The 27,778-nt window shown below is 41.2% G+C and overlaps 1 protein-coding gene across 4 annotated transcripts in view; it reads left to right on the forward strand.

Moving 5' to 3' along the window:
• The window catches only part of LOC110988353 (ATP-binding cassette subfamily G member 4-like), a 46,183-nt gene extending 23,437 nt beyond the window's left edge, over positions 1–22,746 (forward strand). For 2 of the 4 annotated variants that reach the window (XM_087142165.1, XM_087142166.1), the window contains exons 7-16: positions 7,307–7,366; positions 9,209–9,354; positions 9,966–10,089; positions 10,991–11,105; positions 12,769–13,109; positions 14,098–14,202; positions 14,656–14,824; positions 15,891–15,991; positions 16,959–17,117; positions 17,512–22,746. In XM_087142165.1, the coding sequence (XP_086998291.1) occupies positions 7,307–7,366; positions 9,209–9,354; positions 9,966–10,089; positions 10,991–11,105; positions 12,769–13,109; positions 14,098–14,202; positions 14,656–14,824; positions 15,891–15,991; positions 16,959–17,117; positions 17,512–17,865 (1,674 nt within the window). In that variant the 3' untranslated portion in view covers positions 17,866–22,746. The remainder of the gene's footprint in view (positions 1–7,306; positions 7,367–9,208; positions 9,355–9,965; positions 10,090–10,990; positions 11,106–12,768; positions 13,110–14,097; positions 14,203–14,655; positions 14,825–15,890; positions 15,992–16,958; positions 17,118–17,511) is intronic. The other 2 variants (XM_022251759.2, XM_022251761.2) reach the window with 1 other exon arrangement.
• The last annotated feature ends 5,032 nt before the right edge of the window (positions 22,747–27,778 follow it).

The raw sequence follows: 27,778 nt of genomic DNA on the forward strand, positions 1-27,778 counted from the left end.
TTCATTCTGTACAGGTATGCGTTTCTGTGGATGCCCACTACATATAAACTGCTCACAAGCACCATTGCCACAGAGTGCTTATGTAAAAGGAGACATGTCAGTCTGAGGATGGGATGGGGGAAATCGACTGTGATGTGCATCCACGCTATTCTGGAATCAGCAATTTTCATGTACATGTACACAGAATGCTGGACACCTGTTATCAATTGAATTTTCTTCAGCAGTGCTTTATTTATGAGCAGTGATCAGTACGTGTACATCTGCCAGCCATTTGGCAGATTTTGTTTGTTTGTCAATTTGAACAGGCAAATTAAGATTCTGTGGTGGTTTTGGGACTATAAAATTGGAAACGGAGAAAGAAGGAAAGCGGTGTCAGTTATTTTGAGTGGGGCACAAGAAAGTGTCAACAAACCTATTTAGGCCAGCTTTTATTGTTGTAGATGACGAACCCACTGACGCAGAGTAGTGCCATTTTTAAAAAAATTTAAAAAAATAAATTAATTTTGTTTTGTTCCCGAAGGCACTTTTTTAGTGTTTCAATAAAAATATGAGCTAAATTCAAACAGTTTTCCTCCTATCCTGGAGAGTCAATTGTAAGGGCAAAGTGGAACTTTAGGGTTTTATTTCCTTCTTTTTTTGCCCTCAGACCGTGCCAATTTCCAGAAAATGAAAAGATGCTGGCCTCATGCATATACACATGTAGCTACATGTACACAAAGCACCCTTTATAATGCCAGCGATCTCTGCCGCTGTTGTTATTTTGGATCAGTAAACTCTTATGCGTAGCTGCACACCAAATCAATATAACATAGTGCAAAATGAAATTTGTTCTACTTGTAGGCCCTACATACCCTTAATTCACTGCCGTGTAATGCAGAAGCAGACTTCTTGCTCTGTGTAATTACTTTGCCATGACTCTTGCTCTAGAGTGGATGTTGCATAAATTAACATACATCAGGGTGGCCATTTGATGCTGACGGAATAATCAATAGTCAAATACAGCCAACGTTACATACTTAAGTTTTTTGGGCCGTACCATTTTTGAGTCCATCTTTTCGTACTTAATTGCACCCTCTTAAATATTATTCGATTTGGCTCAGCATGACAAATCCTTCTGATGTTTTTGTTATTTAATAAGTCATCACCAGCCCATTGGCCAGAAAAATAAATGCTTTGATAGAAAACTGGATGCTAGAAAAAATGTCACTCCCAGTGGATGTTAGAACTTAAAAAGCCAGGCATGGCAGGGGAGCCAGACATTGCCTGGCATTAGTTGAGATTGCAGATTGTTCCACCTGTTCATACCCGTGTTCAGCACCCATTTCAGACAATTTCCGATGTTATAGCTCTAAATCAGATTACAATTTGAGAGTGTCATGGACGGAACTGCTCAAGAAAATGCTGACTGGAATTGCCAGATTTCCGGAAAGGATAGATGTGTGCCCCCTGGCCATATGGGCATAATCTGAACTCTAGTCAAGCAGTGTTGCCCATGAACAAAACTTGCTTCGTGTATAACAAAATTAGTTTGTTTTTTGATAAGCTGTGGCAAAGTGACTGATGCAGCAGATGCCCAGCGACTTTGTATGTGTTCCTACCCAGAGTTGATGATCGTTCATCCACTCGTATTTTTGGCTCGTCGCATGTTTGCCACGCAGGCAGACTAGTGTGATTGGTTCGCCCAGTGCGCCCAGCATTACCATGAACTTCTCTTACTTTAAAGGGGCCTGGTGTTGTCAACCACAGAAATAAGCCCTCTCCCTAGCTGTCTATAAAATGTAAAATTGATAAAAACCATTCACCCATATTACATGTACATTGCTTTAAGACTATCACATACATGTATGCACCATACTGACTGCTGTCCTTAAACAGTATGTCCATGGAAAATAATTCCCCAAAAGCCCTGAAGTGAAACTGATTCACTTTTGGTTGTCCATTTTACTTTATTTACTTTTTATTGTTCACAAGGGGAGGACCAAAACTAGGACTGTATAAAAGCTGCGAGGCATGGATAAATTTCAATTTCAGTTTGTCATCAAAGCAATGGCACTTTCTCCATGGATGAGCAAAACCAAATTGGATGGTGAAGGTGGAACCACAAATTTGACTTTTTATAGCCTTGCTCACTGGTGAGGCTAACTTTTGTGGTTATTGACATGCTAGAGCCCCGAGCTGGACCAAAGAGGGCACAATTTTCTTAGCAATCAGGCTCCTTTAGTCGGAACTGAACTTCGCTAGTTTATGAAAGACGAGGAAATGCATGCACTACGGTGGCATTGCTATACCGACCAAATCAACACTGCCAGCCAATATGGCTCTTTTCAACCATTAAGGGGGCACTTCTGCTCAAGGCTGATCTGGATAGGGAGGAAGGGAAGTAGCCCTGAAAATATTTTTCTTCATTTTTTTCCGGGGGGAGGGGAATCTCGGCCCCATAGTCCCCTCCCTGAATCCACTGATGTCCCGGTTTCAGTTTAGACGATAAGAGCATTATGTGTTTTTGCTCTCATATTGCTTAAGGGAAGATGATAAGACCGTTTGTTTGATACTAATCTGATATTTGCATGTTGAACAAACAAAAATTCTGCCAGTTGGTTGGCGTCTTCAGCTTTTCACTCTACTGTAGGGATTTATATTGTAATTTTGTCCAAAGATGATTCTTTACAACAAATAAAAAAGTCCGCACCATGACATCCATCTTCTCATAAGAACCTTGATTTCCATGTACCTTTCTGCACAAACACATCAAAAAGCAGACCTGGCCTGAGCTCAGTGTTTTCATCAAATTTTAAGACTGCAACTTTCAGGGGATTTTATGGACTAAATATTCAGTCCTGTTCATACCAGAGAATATCGCCAGCGGGTCATTGTTCAGAGCAAGCACAGAGCTAGCTATAGAGCATTTCCGAAATCGTGGGGAACAAATACAGGGGGTTACATTCAGCATTTCATTTTCTGTTAATAACCTGGTTTTTATTGTGTTCCTCAACGTGGCTGGCACTGTTAGTTTTGTACTATATGTAGACCAACATATATTACTGTTTGGCTAATATTTGAGCTTCATTTTCCTGCAACAGAACTTGTCAACATTTCTGATGAAATGGCAAGTTTTAACGTGTTCACATTATGCAGTTGTTGACAAATAAAGATCTGTGACTTACAGATGGCATAGGATATTTCCACTCGATAGCACTGGACACAGTGCTTTACAATATCAGTCTAGAGTTACCATTCTTGGATGGCCTATTATGTCACAAATCTTTTACAATCTGACCGATCAAGACGGATTGTGGTTGTTTCCATGTTAAGGGTTGCCTTTCTTAAATGTTGGAGCATATGGAACAAAAACACCAATGAAAAATTCTGTTTGCAAATATTTTATGGGCTGTGCAAAAAAACCATCAAAGACATCAACCAGATATTCTAAAACACATTTGTAATGATATGATTTAAAATTCATTGTTGCCAACTTGAGAATTTAACATTGAAGTTGGAGGAAAATTGATGAATCAGTATGCTCAAGGAAAGGTCACCTATTCCCATAAGTGATAATACTCTAGATTGACTATTACACTGGTGAAGCAGACCCAGTATCATTTTTGGGAAGTCTTGTAACCTTTTCCCCTACAGACTCGCTCATTTGCATCATGCATTGAAACCTGAAAGTCAGTTAATAGTTTTTATAGTTGCCATGAGCTAGCTCCTTCTATAAGCAGTTTTCCCAGATTCAGACGAACTATTCAGTGTATATCTGTTTGTTTTTTTGTCATTTCTTTGATTAACATCGAGCTGTGAAGCTTAACAGCAGATTTTACTCTCAAAGCGTCCGATCAAATAATGATCTAATAATTTAAGGGTAAGAGAAGCACGATGACCTTGATGGGCAAATTCCAGCATACAAGGGAATATTTTTAGGAGGACATGAATGTGCGACGTGTTCTGAATACCTAAAGCTCAAATATACATACATTATCAACATGAAGCTTTTGTTATGAAGTAATAATCTCTTGATTTTGAGGGTAAGAAAATTATGAAAACACTGAATGGTGAATTCTAGTGTTTTAAGAAAAAGCATGGCATGTTTCGATTGAGCCATGTGTGTTCTGATTACCCGAAGGTCAAAGATACATACATGTACATTATCAATATGCAGTTGAAACTTCTGTTATGAAGTAATAATCTAATGATTTTGAGGGTAAAAGAAATGACACTGAATGATGATTTCTAGTGTTTAAGGAAATACCTTGTTAGCACGGCATGTTTCGATAGTGCCCCATGTGTTCTGTTGAAGCTCTAATGATAGACACATTATTTACATGTAGTTGAACAAGTAGCACAAGCAATTTGCCAAAGTGAAGAGAGGACAGAATCAGGCTCAGACAATTACTCTGTTGGCGGACAGGATGTTCTCAAGATTGATCTCGGGAGCCCAAGCAAAATTGGGTTATGGGACTGACAGGTTCATCACGCTACCATGGGCTCCTCATCTGTCTGTGCAAAGTTCACTCGTAGTCCAGTTGCACCAGTGTGCCAACAGCCTCGGATGTTGACTGAATGACTCATACCGATCGAGCATTGCAGACTAAAATAAAAAAAGAATATTTCTTGAGGAAGTATGTATGTTAACCCTAACAGTCCTCAATCCGATTTCAATATGATTTTACATACACCCTGGGGATTAGGGGTAAAGTGTTCCTCGGATGACCGATTCCTTCAGATGAAATTGCTGTTTTTAGGAAAATCTTCTTGTCACCCCCATTAACGAGTTCTGAATGTGTATGTGTAAAATACTAAATACATGTTTCTGAGAAATTGTGTTCTCCAGAGAGTCCTAACAAGGTTAGCTCTAGGCCAAAGCTTACGCCTGTAATTCAGCCTATCAGTCAAATCTTTTCTTTCTATGTGACAGAGCCAGAGTGGTCCATTTCATCCAACCACTTTCCTGTTACCGTGCCGTTTTTGCATTGCATGATTAATCCACTCCAATTATTGGAATTTCCATTTTCTTTTGGAAAACATACATTGTCTGTGTTTTCACAAGTGACTTCTTTCTGTAATCAACTACACACGAGTCAAGGTGATTTTTGCGTAACTTCTGATGTCAGTTTTGGAATTTGAGGTAGACAAATCTGAGGGTTCCTTGATAATTTGTGGATCTGAGTCCGTGTTTATACTAATTAGAGCCTCCACTAAATGTAACTGGCTCATGGGTATTATGGGACTTTTTTCAAATGCATGACACGCACATTTGAATTTGTTACTTTATAAGCTTTAATTTAGTGTAGGTTTGAACCCTGTGGCATTTTCCAGTCTGGAGATATATTATTTTGCATAATCACATCATGCACATTTACAGAGGTGCTTTCAGAGATAAAGCCCTTTAAACACAGGAAGTGGAAAAAGAAATCAGCCAAGAAGAAAGTTTCTTAAATATTCATAGCAACTATTAGGTTTCTTGTTTGAATTGAGAAAGTTTTGATATAATAGAAGCCAATAAACCAAGTAAAAAATCACCCTCTCCGTATAAAATGCCCTTAGCATGAAATAGCACAGTGTCCCTTAATACCCTTTTTCACATAGTGGGTCACACATTTGGTAGCTGAACTCACAGTGCAGCAGGGGCGTAGCCGGGGGGAGGGGCATGTGACCCCCACAATTCTTGATGTTCCCCCAGGTTCCCCCCCCTAAAAAATTTGATGATTGGATATTGAACAAGGCTAACAAAAGCTTGCCCCCAAAAACTCACCACTGAAGGCTGGTGCCGTGCCCCCATTGTGCCCCCCACTTGTAAAATCCTAGCTAAGCCACAGCTGTGCGGTCAGTCCAGTTCAAAACTCGTTTTTCCCACAATTAGCCGAACCTGTATCTATGAAGTTTTAAAGTATTCACACACTCGGAATGCATGTATGCTGATGCATGAAGCAATAACCTTAAATCACTTACGGATTTCATGCCAGTCCAAGGGAGCCCTTTTCTCATCGATTTTCATCATTTTCAAGGTAGTTATTTTCACCGTGAAATCTGAACACACAAAGTGCATTAAAAGTGTGCACGATAATAACATCATTACTGTGTAAGGGGGTATATGGGGAACTGGAGCAAGACTCCACTTAGAGAACATGGGGGGGGGACAGGTTCTTTCTGGGGTTCCTCATGTCAGAGGTCCGGCAAGCCCATCATCACTGGCAGCAGAACGATTTTCAAAGTTGAGGAGAGCAGTTGCCAGACTATCTGGCATCAGCAGTTGATAGGCTGATCCCTGTAGCCCCAGCCATCCCATTATAGACCACTCTCATTTTGCCTACGATTAGTATGGACAGCCAGAGAATTTGAAGAAATAGCCCCTTTTGGTCAGTTTTGAATTTTATCGCCAATTTGTTCATAATGGAGATTTGTCTCACTGATTTTAAACAGGGTTGTATTGTCAAGTATTTATTGTTATCATGTTTTCTGATAGCTGTGCAGGATTTTTCACACTGAATTGTTCTTTAACTTATTCTTACTTACATGTATCCTGATGATAGCCAACCATAGTTTTAGCAGCCACTTGTTGGAAAAACACTTTTGTGACATCAAAAGAGCAGGCCTTATAGGACTCGTAAAATATGGGTGGGTGCCTCTAGTCAAAAAAGTGGCTGGGGGGGCACTGACCCCCTGGTTCCCCCCTCCCCTTCTGCCAGTGTATGGCATGTTTTATTGACACACCCACGGGGCTTGCACAACTGTCAATCTCAGTTTCTCTGTCCTACAAAGAACATACTGTGCCACATGCGGCATGTCGTCAACACCACCAGCTCTGAAAACGTGTAGATTCATCATATTCCAAGAAATCATCAATGAGAGCTTCATTTCACAGCCGTAAATCAGCAACATTAAACTTCACGTAAGACCATGTTCCAAAGTCCAGTGTGTAGATTCATCATATGTCAAGAAATCATCAAGGACAGCTTCGTTTCACAGCCATAAATCAGCAACGTAAAACGCCACGTAAGACCATGTTCCATAAGTGAATTAAAATCCAGTATGTAGGCTCATCATATTTCAAGAAACCATAACAGGACAGCTTCATTTCGCAGTGGTAAATCAGCAACATAAAACCTCGCATAAGACCATTTGCCATAAGCGAATTGAAATCTAGTGTGCATATTCATCATATTTCAAGAAATCATAACGGGACAGCTTCATTTCACAGCCGTAAATCAGCCCCATCGTTTTACAGAAAACGACTTGTCCACAAGTGAACTTTGAAAAGTACACGTACATGTACTGTATCTTAAAAGGGAATCTACATTCTGCTGTTTAGACCTGGGACAAAACCAGAGGATTCATTGTAAAGAGAGAAAGGAGAAGTACCAAAGAACAGGTACGTAAAAATGTCCTCATCACTTACAATCACAAATAAATCAGATAAAGAACATTTAGGCCCCGAGTTTCAAATCTTTAGCTGAGTTAGGGCAGCTTGTTCTCGTTCACGAACAGCTCGATTTGTTATTCGTGGGTCGGCCGCTCAAACGCCAGGAACACACAATCGGTTATCGCTAATAGTTATTTCTAGCAAGCAACATGCAAAATGGCGGTATCCTTGTGCATTCTTCGGGAGTTAATGTTTGGATAACTGGGCTAACTTCTTTTCCATTAAAAAAAATTCATTTCTCTTATGGAAAATTATTAATGTTAATTTTGCTAAACTTTCCACTGTCTCCAGCTTTCTAACCATCTTGATAGTTTTTGCAGGTTTTGAAAAATCAAATGTCACAAGTTTTTCTGTGTGTTCATGTAAAACCCTGACGAGGAGGTGGTGTGTGATCCTGTTGTGGGAGCAATGTTCTTGAGTCGTGTTCCCACCGTTCGAGTGCGAGAACACGAAACCAGTGTCAAGAACAGGCCACAGGACCTCAACCTTACATTGCAAAAGCATATATATAGTTGCACACTGTACACAGTACCAAATCCAACATTGTATTTTGGATTTGGGGTAGCTCGTTTGAGTCTATAAACTTTTTCTCAGTGCTCCAAGAAAGAATTACTCAGCAACGTAAGTCTGTGAAGGTCAGATCAGATCAATATTAATTGTCCTGAAAATAGTGACCAAAAATCTGTTAAATAAATCAGCAGCCTTAAATATTTTGGTTTGCAAAAATTACAATGAAATTGGTGCACTAGCAGTGAAATTAATACAATTCAAATTAAGTTCGGATTAAAAGTGGTCAGTGAATTAAAGAATGGTAGATGATGACATAATTGTTAAGAGAGAGGTCTGCATATTAAAGGAAGTTGTTCTGACCTGGAAGATTTTTATGAAATCTAATTGGCTTAAAGTTTATAGCATGTAATTTGCATGCCAATGACATTTTTCACCTTTGCTGAATTATGTCTTGCATTGTATACACAGTAATCACATAATATTACCCATATTAAGCTGAAGCATCTAGACAAGATTACAAGCTTTTGCAGACTGAGAAAGTTTGGCAACTTGAAGGTCATGTACATGGACTAATCCATGCAGGCTTTGTCAGAGCGGTGACACCGTGCTCACACGTTCATCCTTAAACTTGAGCATTTTGGCAAGTCTCATTGGTTGAGTCAGCGTGTCGCACAAGTATGTTGTCCACAAGTGAGTTACCACTCAATTAATGGCGTTTAATGCCACTCACTGATTGAGCCGGTACCCTATCATGTGGAGTAGACCGTGCAGGAAACAGTTTGCTTGTTTCACCTGTCATCACAAACACTACAAAGTGACACTTGGTGGCATTGATGTACGTATACACTCCTCTTGCTCAAAATTTAACAGACTCGGGTATTGGGGGTTTTCAGGGACTGTAACCGAGTACAGCTGTGCACATTCAGTATATTTTTGTTTCCATAAATGAAACTTTTTCCTAAATTTCCCAAATTAATAGGTTCGACTTCCTTATTTTCTGGAGGGAGTCAATTTGTGTAAACCAATTCAAAGTGTATTTCTCTGTTACAAAAAATATATACCTGCTTCATGGTTGCATGTTTGTGTAAAAGTCATCAGTGTTACTGTGTTTGCATAACCAATGTTGTTGACCACGCGTCTGTGTGTAGTTTGTGTCTTTGAGTTCATGAACCAAAAGGATGAGCGGTTATGGAGCATAAGATCATTGCTCCTTCATTGGTCAAAGGGAAGTAATTGAGCATGATCAAGTCTTACAGAATCTGCACTTCTTTCCACTCCCAGGTGGAGGAGATTCTAAGCCTACTGGGTCTGATGGAGAGTGTCCACACCAGGGTCTCGAAGCTGTCAGGAGGTCAGGTCAAACGGCTGGCCATCGCCTTGGAACTGGTCAACAATCCCCCGGTGCTGTTCTTTGATGAACCAACAAGGTAGCAAAAGAAAAATTAAAACCATTTTATTTTTGCATGGCAGTGTGTGGGAGCTTTGTTAGGAAATAAGGGGTGAATTGAGATCTAGTACGTTGAACGTGCTTGATGAAATGCCGCCCACAATATTCTCTATGTCTGACAAGACTCAGATCTCTTTAAGTTTGTAAAAGGTGGCAAAATCATATTTAAAGGCCAGTTTTTCTGACCCTGGTGCTAACTTCCAAGCCAGAAACCTTTTCTAAAAAGTGAACAAAAAGGTACAACTAAATTATTGGACTCCTTGTCGATGAAGCTTTATGTAAAAATCAGAGTAAAACAATTACTGTTTGATTAATCAAACTGTTACTAAAATAGGAAGGCATAATCCTATTTCAACACAAAATATGTGTTGTGTATTTCAACACAAAGTTAAGTTTTCATTTTCCACCTTAGACCGGCACCTTTGAATGTTTTACAGATTAAGTGTACCTTATAATCGATTTCAAAAATCATAGTGTACTCTCAGGCCCACAATTTTTTATATCTTATCAGAGTTTACCGTATGTGTCACCAGTTGATCTGTTACTTAATTGTGACTCATGTCTTCATTGCCTTTTCCCCCCACTCTCTAGTGGTCTTGACAGTTCCTCAAGTTTCCAGTGTCTGTCCCTCCTGAAATCGTTGGCCCGGGGTGGCCGGACGGTCATCTGTACAATCCACCAGCCCAGTGCCAGGCTGTTCGAAATGTTTGACCAAGTAAGTCTCGGGCATGCACTCACGTGTCGCCTTTTGTTGTGGTTTGGCATCAGACTTCGTAGATATGAAAGTCTCCACACCAGAGATCGAGTTCTGATACAGTCACTGAACTCCACGTGAAAGAGTCTCGATAGCTTGTTGGCCATTCTGAACTACACTGTACTACTTACATATTAAAGTTATGCGCTGGTTCCCAATTCAGCCATAAGAGTGTTGGAAGGAAGCCAGCTACTTTCTGCCACTCTCATTGTTGTGAAAGAAACTATATAGGGAAACTGACTAGGTGCTTATAAATGATTATAAAGATGAACAAAGAAATTGATAGGAGCAGGATTTGAACCTGCGACCTCTGGAACACCGTGCCAGTGCTCTACCACCTGAGCTATTCAGCCCTAGTGTGGCATTTCATAGTGGGCGTGGCTTACTGGATCAGTCATTTGCTGGTTTTCCACAAGTCGTCAGTCAGGAACATGTTTGAGCACCAACTGTTGGTTATGTAGAAATTGATCTGTAATGTGGAAGTTTTGACTTCCGATAACACACTGACAATCAACGAAAAGGCTCCAACCAATAATTTCGAAAATAGGTACCTTGAAAAAGTGTCAGCTCTCCCCCCCCCGAGCTGCTGTGAAATTGGAAGAGCTAGGATAAAGCAGGACACCGGTGGATGCAGTGTTTCCTGATGATGATATATGTCATGGCCATATTTGCTGCAATGCCATCGGAATAAAGTCCAAGGTCTCTTGTTTGTTGGCTTACAGTGCATCCCATTGAACTTCTTTGAAGAGTAAAACTAATTGTAATGAACAGGGATTGAAGAAAGGATGAACACTGAGTGAAAAGTGAAAAAGTGTAATTTTTTTACTCCTTTTGGAATCTGATTTTTCTTTTTTTTTTTTAGCTGTACGTGCTTGGTGAGGGACAGTGTATCTACCGAGGGAGTATGCAAGGTCTAGTACCCTACCTCAAAGCTCAAGGCCTAGTGTGCCCGCCGTACCACAATCCTGCAGACTATGGTAAACAGAAGAAAATCTACAGTTTCAGTTCTACATTTTCGGTGGTCCCAGTTTGAAATACATGTATTGATTAGTAGCTATACAGTGCTACTTCACCGGAGTGCTGAAAATAATGAGGCTTTGCTCTTCATTGTTGGAACGTTTTGGCAAAACGAAGAAACGAATGAAGATGTGCATGACCCTTAAAGAGCATTCTCTGCAGAACACTTGTAACACCTGCAGCCGATTTCCCAAAACTTTCCCTTACTTTAAACCATGTGTAAGCCTTACCGTTGCCCATGAATTAAATTTAATAAAACTTTGTGGGCGACGACTGAACCTTTGCAATATTACAGCACTCTTCAAACAGTCATTGAATTACCTCCGCCCGCAATTTCAAAAACGTTTCCGTCAAATCTTCATTGTAACTGGACAGAAAATCTCAAAGTTCTCTCACAGCCAAACAAGTTTTTCATTACTTCTGAAACAAAGTTTTTACCTTTTTCTTATAAGGTTAAGTTCAGCAACGATGAGCCTTAAATGAACACATTAAGCCAGTCAAATCATTCAGTTTAACTTTGTTTGGCGCAATTAATGACGTCTATAATGATTGTTTAAGTAACGCCATAATTTGTTGTGCAAGGCAGGGACTTAAGCAGTGTGTTTTTGTAAAATCGCTCCTCAACAGTGACTTGTTGCACAACATACGGATTAAAATGCAATGTAAGTGACACAGCGGCATAATTTGTTGTGCAAGTTGTGGCCTTACCCAATGCGTAAGTTTCATGAAATCACTTGTGACTTGTGCAATGCACGTAACAAAATGTGGCACAAGTGATATTACGCTACTACGTAAAGATTCGTGAAATCATCTGCTGGAGTTTAGAGATACAACTCTAGCAACAAAATGCACTAATTCCAGGGGTGAGATTTCTCAGCTTTTCAGCTGATTTTTTGGGGGGGTTTTGGATTTCAGCTTTTTGTTCCTCACTGGCTGTGTACAAAAGTAAAGGAGATTTTCACGGTTCAGCTTCTTGATGCCTTTTTTCAGCTGTTTTCAGCTATTTGCATCATTGGTCAATCTCATCCCTGTAATTCAGACTATGCGAATTGCAGCATAACCTGGAGAAGGGCTTGCTGTGTCCTCTCTAAAGATGGTCGCTTAACCCTGCAGCACCCAACATGAGACCAACACATCACCTCCAGCCAGAATTCTTTTGTCAATGTCCTCCCTCTTACCACCAGCTTACCAGTGACAGGTCTTGTGTGTGGTCTGCAGTTATCTCGATTACAACACTCATTATTTGAATGTTATCATTCACCATAAAAAGTCTTTTTTTCTAATGCAGCCATGTTTTATCTTGTTTGATGATCATTGATTATAAAGATGAGCAAAGAAATTGCCCTGGGGTGGGATTCGGATCTGCAATCTCCAGAGACCATGTTGACACTCTGCCAACCGAGCTACCCAGCCCTATTTTGCTGGTTCTTCCCATTTGTTGAAATCTTTGTGGGTGATAGTCGGAAGTCATAAAATTCCAAACACTATAAAGCCAGGAATCATGCCACAATGCAACTTGGGAAATGGTGAACAGGAATCACTCAAAAGGATGCATCTTCTTTGAAATTAAACTGTATAAGGAAACTGACTAGATCCTCTGCTTTATGATTGGTTAAATGATAGTTATTGAGATAGCATCTGGAGAGTATGGCAACATGATTGGCGACCTGTCTAAGCTGGTAACCGATGGTAAATGTGAGGAGTTCCTGAATCTAGAGCCCCCACTGCACAGCACCAGCTCCAATAGCCTCAACAGCAGCAACAGCCTGACAGGCCATGCTCACTCCAATGGCGATGCCGCATCAGTGACGACAGCAGGCATTGGCATGGCCACCTTCACCGCGTCAAAGGGCGAGGGCAGTATCACAAATGGTCACACGCCTTCCAATGCTCCGCAATCCAACAGGGTAACAACCAAAGCCATCTTTAAAGAGGCGAATGGTGTCTCAACGCATTCAGTCGTGGTGAGGGTACAGAGTTGTTTTGATCCCATGAGCGCGCTCGTACGCATCTGCAGTGTCAGTGACTCAAGTCGCTTTTTGTTTTACTCAGGACTTGACTTAACTTGGGACCTAACTATTTGAAAATTGGACTTAGGATTCGACTTGGAAAGAAATTTTGCTTTAGACTTGAAGCATGAAACTTTAACTTTGGACCTGACTTTGATAAAATGGACTTGAGATTTGATCTGTGAATGACTTGATGTTGACTTGACTTGTAAACAGTTGACTGGGACTTGACTTGGAAAATATTGACTTGGTTAAGACCAGGAGAGTTTCTAGAGCCAATTTCTTTTGGGGGTGGCTAGACCCTTTGCATGTGACGTCACCTGTTAACTTTTGCTACTGCTCTGTTTTATTTTATTTTCCATTTTTGGCATTTTTTAGGGAGGCCAGAGCCCCCCTCCTGTAGAATCGCGCCTGGTTATTACTCTGTTTATAGGGGTTTCTTGCTTGAAATATTCTGGATATTTGTGCTTCTGTTCAATTTTTACTCCAAAAAGACAGACTTAGACCCCATTTCTGATTGAATTTGCACCCATGCAAACATGCTTTCAACCTTTCAAAACATTGGTTTAGTGAAAACATGTCTTCTCATGGTATTTGAAACAGTTTTAAGATGTATACCCCTGAAGAACATGTGCACATATGTAGTGCCAAGTTCATTTCTTGTGCAGGAGACATTAAAATTCCATTCGTCCTTTAGTTCCTCGGTTTCACCACAAAGTGACGAATAGGGTTGCTTTGGTGCCCCACAAAGTGGCATACCGTCCATGTACTTTGTACACCCAATATGTCACTTCATGGTGCAACCAATGAGTTAATTTTCTCTGTATTTTGCAATCCGTTGGTTTTAGTCTATCAGTCGCAGTAAAATTGAAAATCAAGTTTTATGGAAACAGTTCATTGTTACAGCGGGTCAACCTCTGAGCTTTTTTTTACCCTCAAACAGACTTGCGATGACCTTGACCTCGACGGGGGACATTTTGCCACCAGCTTTCTGACGCAGTTCAGTGTCCTCTTCAAGAGAGCGTTCCTTACAATTATAAGAGACCAGGTGAAATCACACAGAAAAGGCACAAAAAGTATTAAAGTTTTTTAATGTAACATTGTATCATAAATTGAATAAAATTTATTCCCACCAGTTATCACTTTAAGTAGAACTGGTTGCTTGTAAAAGCCCAAAAATGCTACCGCTGGCACCACTGAAATGTTTATCAGAGGGGGAAGAACTCATTAAAGCACTCCGCAATGAAGGAGTCCAATTTTTTGGGTAGTTTTAAGCAACTTCGTGATCTTCATCTGCTGTTATACCTTTCTTCCTCCATTTCCTTCACTTTTCTTTCTTGTGTGTTTCCAGGGAGGGCAGGTTTCCCCCTCCTCTTGCCCCTCAGCCCCCATTTTGAGTCCACACGCCCACATGTTGGCCCTTGGCCAAGTCTGAAGTCATTTAACTGCATTTTGAAACAACCCTGAAGGACGCAACTTTTTTTTCTGTGTCTTGCCGCAGTTATTGACCCATATACGCATCTTCTCCCACATCGCCTGCGGTCTCTTGATCGGGCTTCTCTACCTTGAGATCGGGAACGACGGCAGCAAGGCCTTCAACAACACAGGCTTCCTCTTCTTGTCAATCCTTTTCCTAATGTTCACGGCACTCATGCCAACAGTTCTTTCATGTAAGCGATGAGAGAAAAATGATTATGCCCGATGTAATCTGCACTCTGCAGAGGGTGGGAGGTCTTTTATTGGAAGTCTTGAGTTTGCACAGCAGAGTACCGAGAGGCATGCTTGTGGGTACACCATGGAAGCAGTGTCTGTTAGGAAGACACTGCTGCTGAAATGAGCCAGGGGGGGAAAAGGTCTCCTTTTAAGTTGGTGGCGAGACTTGTTTTTTTTATCATCACAGTTCTCAGAGCCAACACCCAGTGGCGTAGGGGGGGACCTGGGGGGCACGTTCCCCCCCAAATTCCTGGTGCCCCCCAGGTGCCCCCCCCCCACTGAAAAAAACAGATGAATGGATATTGAACAAGGCTAACAAAAACCTGCTCCCAAAAAACCACACCTCTGAAAGCTGGTGCCCTCCGAGATGCTTGTGCCCCCTTTGTGCCCGCCCACAAGTAAAATCCTAGCTACACCACTGCAACCATACCCCTCGGTACACTCACTGTAAGGCCCATCTAAGTGGGGAGGGGGGGTGCCAGCCCTTGGCAAGCAGGAGGGCCCTCATCTGCATCAAAATCATCTTTTGTTCTTTTGATGTGCCTCCTAGCTGATAAAAAGCCCCATCCACAAAAGTTGTTTACACGTCATAAGACTTTTAACCTTTTACTTTTTCCCCTACTACGTTATACACAGTTTTTGTCGCCCGTGAGATTATGCGCATCAAGAAAAATATCGTTACATTTTGTTACATTCAACTTACGCCAAGGTGTTCATGTTCAATCACGCGCATGCGCACAGTCGCATCTTGACTCGACGGGAGCTGTGTTCAGTCTCTTTTTTGCCCTTGTGCCAAGGAGATTTTTGTCACTTCATGAGATCATCGATGAATTGTCTCACCATTGTCTTGACACAGTAATTTTTGGATCTTGTAATAATAATCTAATCTAAACAGGACATTCTATTTTTGCAACACCCTCATGTTGAAAGCAGAATTATGCACACTGATAGTCCCATCCGTTCTGTCTGCCTATTTTTACTTACTCCGTTTGTTTGATAAATTGATTTATCGGTGTTCTCCAGTCCCACTAGAGATGGGCGTCTTCGTCCGGGAAAACCTCAACTACTGGTACAGCATCAAGGCATATTACTTGGCCAAGACCATTGCAGATATGCCATTCCAGGTAGGTTGGCTGTACCTCCTTTTCACATTGATGCATTGCTTTTGCCTTGCTCACCTGGGCGTCAATCGCTTTTTCGGAGGTGGAGGGGACATATATTAACTAATGAGGGTGCAAAGCATGATGACCTACTAAAAGGCGTGGTGGTAGAAAACCTTGGGGTCAGGATGCTCTGCGGTGTCATCTGAGGCAATTTCTGATTAAAGTTAAGGCTTTTGCAAGATTTATTTCATAATTGAAATCAATTTTACTGTGAGAATTTTATGCAAGTTGGGAACCATTTTGTTAATCAATTCCCACTTTTTCACCCATAAGAGGAAAGATATTTGGCATAAACAGCTCTAAGTAATCTGGAATATGAATCAAACGTAGGCTTACTTATTTCACTAAGGGTCCAGAAGAAAATGGGCGGGGTAAATGATATGATATCTCCCACTTTGGAGAGTGGGGGGTGGGAACATGTCCCCCCCAGCCGCAGTGATTGATGCCCATGGATTAGCATGAGCAGGAAAATAGGTTTGCTTTAAAGGTTCAGTCCATCATTTGTAGCTAGATCCAAAAAGTAACCAGTGAAATCATTTTTGAAAAGCGTACATAGTTCATGGACGGTTACGGGACTAAACTACGTCATTACTCCTGGCAAGCCGTCGTTTTGCTGAAAACAATGAAAGGAAGCCAGAAACGCGTCTGCAGAATGCATTCTTTGAAAATCGCCATTAGAAGTGCAAGCGAGCGTTGACATGACATATGCACGTGGTTACTATCAGACTATCATTTGTTGATTCAGTTCGTGAGAGCCAATTGTAAAATTGTGGCCCAGATGCAGTGATCTCAATTTTGAACAGGATCATATTGTTTTCAGTGGATAATGTTCAGTATGGAATATCAGTCATTCAGGATAATTCATCTGGATTAATTTGAAATGTTGTACCTTCTTTTTTTAGTTCTTCACAACTTCTTATTCTTGCAGTTTGTGTTACCAATTTTCTACTGTACGATAGTCTACTGGATGACCGACCAACCCCCCGAGGCAGGCCGATTTATCCTCTTCATTGCCATGGCAACCATGACATCGTTATGCTCGCAATCATTGGGGCTGCTGATTGGAGCAGGGTCTACGTCTTTACAGGTGAGAAAGAAAACCCAAATAAAGCTACATCCTTTCTCTTTTGCTGGCTTTTAAGTTTATCTGGCATCCCCCATCTTGGAAAAAGACAAACATTTTACTAACCATAAGCACTGTTTTATAATGGAAGTGCTTGGTGTGGTTGCGTTTATGTGCGGTTGCAGACGCAAAGAAATTTCCATTCTTGTGTCACTACGTTGAGTATTCTTGCTGTCCAAGGCAAGGGTGCCTTTTGCCTTGTTAAATTATGGTCTCCATGAAACCGTTAGCTTAAAGTCGTGTGCTTTGCATGGCCAGGAATGTCACAAGGGCCAGGATCGAATCTGTCTGTGGGGTAACTCCAAAGTGACACTGTCTTTGCCCTAAAAGTGCAGGGTCTCCCTCTCTTGTGTTTCAGGTGGCTGTCTTTGCCGGGCCCATCTCCAGCATCCCCATCTTGCTCTTCTCAGGGTACTTCGTCACCTTTGACACCATCCCTTCCTACCTGCAGTGGATCTCCTACATCTCCTATGTCCGCTACAGCTTCGAGGGGACGATGCTGATCGTCTACGGCATGGACCGCGGCGAGCTGGGCTGCCCGGCGAACACCACCTGCATGTTCCGGACCAGTCGGGAGGTCCTGGAAGCCCTGGACATCGGCGAAGAGTCCAGGGTCTACTGGCACTTCCTGATCATGTTTGGCTTTTTCGTCGTCGTGAGGATTTTCTGCTTTCTCGTGTTGAAGTTTAAAGTCAGACAGCATCTAGGTTGAAATGACGGGGGCTAGTCTATTGCTACACAAAGTTACCTGATAGGTAGCATTTTGTGAGCAGTTATTTGATAGTTTGATTTTCATGAAGTAGGCTGACACCCATCTTTTCATCATCTTTCACCAGTCTGAAGGCATTATCAAGTAAAGAGTTTCATCCCAAAATTCTATATCCACTGGTCTTGAAAAATATGAGTCAAGGTGACCGGTATAATTCATTGAAATATCTGCTAATTGACACCTTGTCTGTTGAATTCCGATATGTACATGTATTTTCAGAGATATGATTAACCCTAACCCTCCTCAATCCTCCAACAGGTGAAGGATTCAGGAGGGTTAGGGTTAATGTACATTGATCAAATTTCCTTATTGTTTTGAAGACCAAATAATCATCCATTGATGCAATATGCATGTATCCATTTTATTGATTTTGAGATGAAACTCTTCAAAGTATTTGGTAATCCCACAAGATTGGATACATTCCTGAAAACCAGTTTTATAAAAATGAATCCATATTTGTATTTCCATAACAGTGTTGTTACTAAGAAAAACCGGGACCGTTCCTGCCAGTGTCCGATCTGCACGCGCACACAAGATGTTACTTCTCGAACCAAACTTTAGTCGCTGAGCAGGTTTTATGAAAGAATACTCCAGGTGACCGGGAGTTTTTTTGGTGTGTGTTTTCAGCAACAACATGAATAGTTACAACAATCCCAGGATAATTAAAGTATCTTGCCTTTCCTTTTGTTTACGCCATGGAATCACAAGGTACGAAAAGGCCATGCAAGGAGACGACCGTTAGAAGTCACAGAAAAAAAGAATGACAAAGAAAGACAGTAAAATTCGAAGGTGCTTGATCGTGCTCAAACAGAGGTGGTATGTCAAACGTGGAGGTGAGGTCTCGTGATGACGGACTAAGTATTATAACAAGTATATGCAATAATGAGGAGAAATTTTTGCTTCTTGGAAGGAGCCCAGAAAAAGAACTTCAGATTGGTACTTCGTTTATTTACGGGACGCATCAAAGTGTTAATGTGTACTTCCTGAATACCTCAGACGATTGAGCTGTTTTGATTGGTTAGGAATTGATCACGTGGTGGCAGACAAACCAATCAGAAACTAGAATACACGGGTCAAATGTAATTTCCACTGATGACAGTATTTTGTGAAAAAGTAGCCATGCATTTTTAGGCAAGTGAAATTGTTAACCACGGTTGGTTTTATGTCACGAATTGTGTGATAAGATGATCAAATGTAGGAAGTAGGCCTATCAAGAGAATAAAAAGTGTTAATGTTAGTGCTCCGTATGGAAGATCTGTGTCAATCAGCATCACATTTCCCATGGCCCCTTGCTGTCCAAACTGTGACTGCATTGGCAGCTATATCTCTTCTAGGACACGGGGGGGAAGCACATAACCACAGATACCACGAAATTACAGTTATGTGTCCATGAAGTAGCTTTGAGTTTTCAGTTCAACATTCCCAGAGTCGCATTCGCAATCAATGTTTTGATATAGGGCCATGTTCAAGTTATTTTGAACCATCTCACAGCCGGGGATTCCAACCCCCCCCACTCAGCTGTGCCTTGCTTGATTTGTTTTTACTTGGCAAAGCATATAAAAACACTCCTTATCATTACAACTGTGAAGTTTGAGCTCCGTCAGATATGCAGTTTTTATAGCTACTTGCGTGCCAGGCCGCGTTGAGCACTGCAGTAGAAAAAAAAAATTGGCTGACCTGTCTAGGAAAAATGCATGCTGAGCAAGAACGATTTGTCAAATTTTCACAAAATTGGTTTCAAAATGACCGCGAAGAGGTACTCCAAAAACTCCTGAAGGCTCAACTCCTAAAGAATTGCGCTAGGGCGATAGGACCACAGAGAAGAAAAATTAAGGGGGCTGCAGATTCCCCCGCTATAGGCTCTTAAGGTTAAAACAAAAGTGGACATTTTTGCCAGTTGCCCACAGAATCTATATTAAAAAGACAAACTATTGGCGACAGGGGGAGAATTGCAATTCCTTAAACTTTGAATGTTTTTCACATTTTATCGTCGCGTCCTCAGTTTCAATAGCTAGAAATTAGAAACTGTGAAGAATTAATGAACAAGTTTATAAGGAAACGCACGCGTGTTTGCGTCAGTGCAAAACAATGTAAAATTTTAAAGCGAGGCTTAATTGTCACAGTGACCAGCTTTATTCGCACGGAAGCTATTCTTAAACAGCATTTATTTACCACCATTTTGATAATTTGTTCACAATGGCTTACTTAAAAAGTGCTGAAGTGTGCGAAATGCATATTTATACCGTTCTGATTTTCTTTCTGTAATCCAACTAGCAAGAATACAGTTTTTATCGTAAGTAAAGGCAATCTTGACATTTTTAAATGCTATTTCAGCAACAGATAGTTTTTAAGGGAAATTCAGCTCTCAGTCCTTTTAATGAATTTCTTATTAACTGTCTCTTAAAGTTCACTCCTCTGCAACACTTTTGTTTAATTGTTATTGTGGAACCAGACTTTTGATAAAACAAGCCCATATTTTTCTTTGCCGGCTGATATAATATGTGGAATGAGGATAATACGGGTGATTCACAATAGGGCGCCTTCAAGAGTTTGCAACGCGCGAAATTTGGCCCGACCATTTTCGAACGCACATTGGGTCGACAGATTTCGCGCATTGTGATTGGCCAACGCGTTGCAAACTCTTGGAGGCGCGGAATTGTGAATGCCGTATTGAATTCTTATAAGAGCAAGATTATTGGATGAAAAAAAGCTTTGAAGTTTGATCATCGTTAACTCTCAAACAGCTCTGTTAATTTTATATAGCTCATCGCTTAGAAACTTAAATGGCATCAAAAAAGCACTCATCAGTAGAAATGTGAAGTTTCGATTCAAGATTGCAAAGGGTTGTGATGTTATGGTCTTTTGAAGTTGATGACGTCGGCGCACGGAAAGAAGGAACTCAAAACTGCGAAGATATTGAAGAAAATCCCGAAGCGGGCCAGATTTCCCGGCTCAGTTAGTGCCATAATTGCTTTTGTGCAATGTAGGAAATAATAAAGAATTTCAGGAAAGTAGTTGCAAAACGGGCATGAAATTAAATCATGTCAGGCTTATCAACATAATGTGGCATTGTTTTAATTATCATGCAAATTGCTGGTTTTCACAATACACAGTATTAAAATATATTAACTGATTTTCACAAGAGTGCAGTTTTTATACCCGGAATAATGTGTGCCTACTGTTATTTTCAAATATAATTATGCTATTTAATTTTTACTGCCTGTTTGTAATATAGAATTGATGTTGTGAGTTAATGTACAAATGTTTGCAATTATCTTCTTAATCAAGTGTCAAATGCTATGCAGTTTAAAAAGATGGTGATTTTATTTTTGGAAAACCATGCTATAGAGATGTATAGGGTTGCCTTGCCTTGCTACCGTATCTAGTACCTATACGGTTCCAGTATCGTCGTTGATAGTTTTCTTGAAGTCATTCTTTTCTTAGGTGTTTTGAGACTGTAATCGCACAGGCTAAGTATTGCTTGCGATTACGAACTTTGCATCCTATAGCCATGTCTGCAGGTGAAATGCATTTGAAATTATTTGTTTTTTTATCATATCTTTGTATTTAATTGACCGCACCAGTAAGCACTGCACACGTGGGCACTTAGCACGTGCTCTTCTCCAGAATCACACTACGTGTTTCAGCCGTGCGTATCATACACGCATGCACGCGTGTCGGACTTTTCTGCACGCATGTCGGACTATGGTGCACGCATGTCGGACATTAATCAGGGCTGCGATTTGTCAGATCACAACGGGGCGGGGCTTGATGGATCGGTCTATTGCTACTTTTGAACCCTGGGGTGTGGCACGCCTCTTAGTTCATCCCACAGATAAGGGAATATGCCCCCCTCCCCGTTTGAGCAGGCGGGAATACTACAGCAGACAAAAGAATGTGTACACCCAGTCCAACTACAAGCCGATAAGTGTGTCGTACACGTAACTGGGACGAGAAGCTTACCCCATGGTTAATAGGGCTTGTAGGCTGCGTCTTTCAGGTAAAAGCTGAAAACCCTTGTTAGTTGCCCTCTTTCGAATTGGGCAAGTTCTGTGAGGATAAGTGCTCTGAATGTAATTGATATTTAAGTGAACTTTGACGTTACACTTAAGGGATCAGGTCAGATTATTCTATTTTTATATAACGAAAAACCCGTGATGTAAGTAGTTATTCCAATTTTATTCTATTTAAAACCAAAAAATGGTGATTCCTTGTACGCGTGACAGCTTTTCAAGTATATCTAATTATTCTATAATAAACGTTATATTTATATATATGTAACAGGCATAGTATAACCTCATGATCATCATAGAATTTAATTACACTGATAGATATTTTTGTTTTTCATCACAGGCTTGTAATAATAATGACAGAATAATTATATCTTTTTACTTATTTACAAAGATAGGGCAACTGTGAGCAGCTTGGAGTTTAAGAAAATGACAGTAGAATTATGCATTCTGAGTTTCATATAGAATAATCCTATTTGAGCCCAACGTTGCGGCGGCACTGCACTCGCGTACTTCAACTTCACGCGCGCGTGCCTTGGCAAATCACGATACCCTATTGGTCGACGAGGCGTGTAACGCGCGCGCACCTCGTGTCTACGAGCGTTGTGCCGCTGCAGTTATAGCCTCTAATTCTGGTCGTCGACTTCCACTCTACGTGTTCAGATGTCGTAGACTATGCTGTTTAACGTTGCTATGACTTGCCTAGGTATAATACGCCACTTTTTGTGGCCCTCTTGGATGCCGTTGTTTCTGTTGATGTTCAAGTCATTTACAAGAATAAAACTGTCCTTGCCGACTACCAGCCCCATTAAAACGACTGGCTGCTACAGTTCTTGTCATTAATCCTATAAACCGAGGCACCCGATTCGATTATCCAACTCTGTTTAAAACAAAATGCCATATTTGAAGCTTGCCGGTAATTTATTATAATAGGTACAGGAATTGGGAAGCAGATTCAGCATATTTAAGTGGGATCCTGGGCGAAAACGATTGTGAACGTGGAAACCCGTGTGACATGCGATAAATGTATTACCGGCATGCTTTGTAGATGGCATTTTAAAAGTCTCGTTTATTACCAGCCTCGGGTTGTCTGATGCATGGGATGCAAGACACGGCTTTTCCTGACCTTCTCATCGCTCCTTGAGCCTGGTACAGATGCCGCCCCAAGTGTCACGGCTGTTCCGCCTTTACAAGCGTACCAATTGAGTTTCAAACAGATTTTTCAGTGACGAAATATTGTTAAAGCTTGGCGTTGGCGTGAAGGCATCCATCTTTGCCGTTGCAATTTTCAGAGGCAGAATTTTGTTAGATAACTTCATACGGTTCACGCTTTCGTGCGTGTTGTCCCGTGCATTTATTGCACTTTTTTGAGAATACTGAGTCTAAGGGTCATTTCAAGATGGGCGTTTTGCGAAGAGGCTATGACCGATATTTATGAAAATAGACGGAGTTGAAATGATGGCAACACATCGGCAGGCCCGATTGGCCTATCCGCCCCGATCAGAAGCGTCCTCATCAGTTGAAAAGAGCCGCGTTGGTTGGGAGTGATTTTTGCTGGTAGCGATGCGACCTTGACGCGTGCATTTCCTAGTCGTTCGTAAAACAGCGAAGTTAGTTCCAATCAATGGAGCCGCCATGGCTGAAAAAATAGCACCCTCTCTTGGTGCAGCTCGAGGCCCATAGGATAGGACAGGACAGGATAGCTCAATTTATTTATTGGCATCCATTTAAGAAAGGTTGAATCCATTACAATTTATATTGTAATATTATATAAACAACATATATCAAAAGTCCTTTTAAAAACAGCAACACAAACTATAAACAAAATCAAAATTATCAAACATTAAAATTCAAATCTGACGGGACACACAAAACTGTCAAAATGTTAAATATTGTCAATAAAACCAATATTTACATGAAAAAATACCCTCAAAAACATATTACTACATTAAAAAATAGTCAAAACGGCTCTAGACAGCCACATGAGACACCGCCACGCCTAATATTAGTCAAAACGATGTCACACACAACCAATCAGCCCTGCCCCGACTCCCTCCTGGAGTGTAATACTTGGTATACAAACTGTGGTAACACACTGGCCCTTGCATCCTACTGATTAAATAAACACCATGGTATGAAAGACATCTTATACCTGTTTGTCTGTGTTTGTCGGAGCGGGAATTAATAGCAGACCTCAGAGAATAGTTTAATGTGACGCTGAGGCGGGAGAAGATGGTGTAACTTATGACTATCCTCTTTGAGTTTGTTAAAATACGACATACATAATTTGATGCGCCTCGCGTGCAGGGATTGGAGTTTCAACCTCAGGAGAATAGACTCGTAACTTTGACCTGGGTAGATAGACTTAAGAGCACTTTTCTGAACCATTTCAATTTTATTGGACAAATAATTTGGTAGGCTACTATGACAAACCTGACAAGCATATTCCAAAACTAGTCTTATGACTGACAGGTAAATGGTAAGTAGGTCTCTTTGGCCTACACCAGCACGTTTTAGTTGATACAGCACGTACAACCGCTTACTGGCCTTGGTCACAATGTAATCAATGTGAGCGTTCCATGTCAAATCCGATGATAAAATTACACCAAGTACTTTAGCTTCACTAACTCTTTCAACTGATCTACCATCAATAACAATATTTGGCAAGGTATCGGCATGAGCCCTGTCCTTACAGGACTCATGGATAAGCAGTTCCTGAGTCTTCTTGGCATTAACCATCAGGCTATTCTCTCTTGACCACTGGTAAGTTATGTTGGCCGACTCCTGCAATTTTGATGCCGAGCCTTTCTTGCAAATCTCAAAGACGGTACTACCATCCACATATTTGTAGATCGGGCAGGGCATGGCCACGTCGTTAAACTGCACCAAAAAGTCTTTAGGTCCTGACAGAGTCCCCCGCGGGACGCCACCGTTTGGGGAACAAAACCAGACAATACCAGACCCAACTTGATGCGTTGCACTCTGTCAACTAGAAACGCCGCCATCCAGCGCACGAGGTGTCTATCAATGCCAATATCAATCAGTTTCTGGATGAAAATAAGATGGTTGATGTGGTCAAAAGCCTTGGAGTAATCAATAGTAGGACTCTCACAAACGAACCTGTCTTGTCGGTGGCCACGCCTGTACATTAACGCAAGAATGACATTAGACGCTAATTGACAATGTCCACACAAAGTTTCCCCCTCTCTGGAAAAGGGGTTCAGAGGCATTTTGGGGTAGGGGTCATCTGTGGTAAAAGGAAGAGGAATAGTCAAGAAACCTTGTACCAAAAACACAAAACAAATCAAAACAAAACAAAACAAAAAAGGCCAAAAATCTTGTTCCTGGTTGAAGAAAAACGAGTATTTTCACTGAGTTTCTTAACTGCACAAAAACAAAGGAATGTCCATAGTATGTATGTAACGTAAACATGCATATGTGTGTGTGTGCGCGCGTGGGGACTGGGGGATGATAAAAACGACAGTCCAATGTCATTCTAAAGCTGAATTTGGCTGAAAAAACTAGCACATTCATAGCACCACTCATGTTTGAGATCCGAGTTATTTGGACTCATCTCTCAACCGGGGGCGGATTCTGCCCCCAGAAATTCAGCTGTGCCGATCCTGAATTTTTAAAACTTGGCATATATACTACGAAAGCCCAATCGTGCTAATCAAGTGTACAGTTTTTGGCCTGACACTACTTTGATTTTAACGAATGACTAATTCGAAATGGCGAATTACTAGTTCGAAATAACGAATTACTCATTCATTATAACGAATTACGCGTTGTTCCACAGAGCCCCTAGATGGCGCTCTTTAAATCGCCACGTCGAGCTGAGATATGTCAGGAGCTAGGCGGTGCACCCACGCGAATAGGCCATAAATATGTCCGCAAACCTCATTAATAAAAGTTATACACTCGAAATATTCCATATTAGGGAGTCCGGAGAGTCATGGAAATAGGGAATTGAAGAAAATATGGCACTGAACCTCGGGCCCGGACTCCTCAGGGCTCAGAGCAACTTGGATGCAGTCGGGTCCGAAAGTGGCACTATTTAGCCGTTTTACAAGGGGATGAATTTCCAAAATGGCTACTTTTCCTGGCAGTGAACTTCCCTTCATTTTAGGGTTACCGGTGGTCTGCTGGGGGGAAAATTTCTCAAAAATACATTGGTCAACCCACTAAGAATTGAAGGGAAAATGAAAGACGACATGTCGAACATCATTTGCTGTCCAGCTTGGACACCTGTGAGAGTTGAAATAAATGGATATTTCATTGTTGGGAATTTATTTTTAGGGGTGCACCCATAGACGTATGAAGCATGCAAGCCTCGAATCACATGGGAATCAACGCAAAACAGTACCGTCTGGAGGCTCAAGTAACTCGTTATTTTGAATCAGCAGTAGTATGTGAGGGAGAGTTGAACCTGCTCCGTGAAATATTTCCCCCAAACACGGACTTGCTGTCAGAGAAAGGCTTTTACCCATGCGAGTACATCAACTCCTTTGACCGATTTGAAGAAACCAGCCTTCCTCCTCGAGACGCGTTTTATAGCTCGTTGAAGCAGCAGACTGTGAGCGAAGAAGAACATTACCGAGCTCAAAATGTATGGCAAACGTTTAGGTGCCAAAATCTCTGAGATTACCACGATCTCAACGACGAAACGGACACATTGTTACTCGCGTGCGTGTTTGAAAACTTTCGAAATGTCTGCAAAATGAATTACGGTTTAGACCCGGCCAATTATTACACGTCGCCGGGCCTGTCGTGGGATGCGCTTTTGAAATACTCGTGGAACTTGAGCTATTGACAAATATCGACAAGCATCTCTTTTTCGAACGGGCTAAAAGAGGCAGCATCGCTAGCGTGGGAGCGAAACGTTTTGCCAAAGCAAACAATCCATCTTTACCCGACTATGACCCAGACATTCAGACATCGTACATCATGTACCTCGATGCAAATAATTTGTATGATTGGGCCATGAGTCAACCGTTACCCATCAGAACATTTCAGTGGGTTAAAAGAAACAACAAAATTAGCCAAGTCTGATGAACAACTCTGTATTTGGCCAGACGATGGAAAATGTGCGATATCGCATCAACTGACATCTGCTGAGAGACCTACAAAACGCCGATCGATTCAACTGACAAACTAACTTCTAAACCGCATTAAAGAACGACTACGCCATTTAAAGAGGACGATGTCTCGTTCACTGAAATGTATCGTATAATTACCAAGTTGAATAAGCCGATTTATTGCGGCGTAAGCGTGTTAGATCTATCCAAAACGTTAATGTGCAATTTCTATTACAACACGTTGAAAGCGGATTTTGGCTCGGGCCTTTGTCTTTTGTACACTGACACCGACAGCCTGCTAGTTCATATCCAAACTGACAATTTACACGGTTACCTACGTTAAAAGCGCGAGTTGTTCGATTTGTCAAATTACCCGCCTGCACACCCGCTTTACGACCCGAAAAATGAAAAGTTATCGGCAAAATGAAAGCTGAATTTGGCGGTAAAGTTAATTCCGAAGCCATTTGTATAAGACCAAAAATGTATTCTATTCTAACAGAGTACCAAAATTTGAAGAAGGCGAAAGGAGTTACAAAAACGGTAACTCAAAAAATCTAACACATGCCGCGTACAAAAACTGTCTATTCGAACGAACGCAACATTCTAATAAACAACAGCTTTTCAGATCTCACAAACAAATGTTATTTACCGTCATGCAAAATAAGCTCAGTCTGTCACTTTTAGACACGAAGCGTTACATTTTACCAAATGTAGTTAAAACTTTAGCCTACGGGCATTATTAAACAGGCTGTAATTCGGTATCTGCAG

Source organism: Acanthaster planci, linkage group LG10 (genome assembly GCF_054643075.1).
Source record: "Acanthaster planci isolate LZ-2023a linkage group LG10, COTS_SCS, whole genome shotgun sequence".
Lineage (NCBI taxonomy): Eukaryota > Metazoa > Echinodermata > Asteroidea > Valvatida > Acanthasteridae > Acanthaster > Acanthaster planci.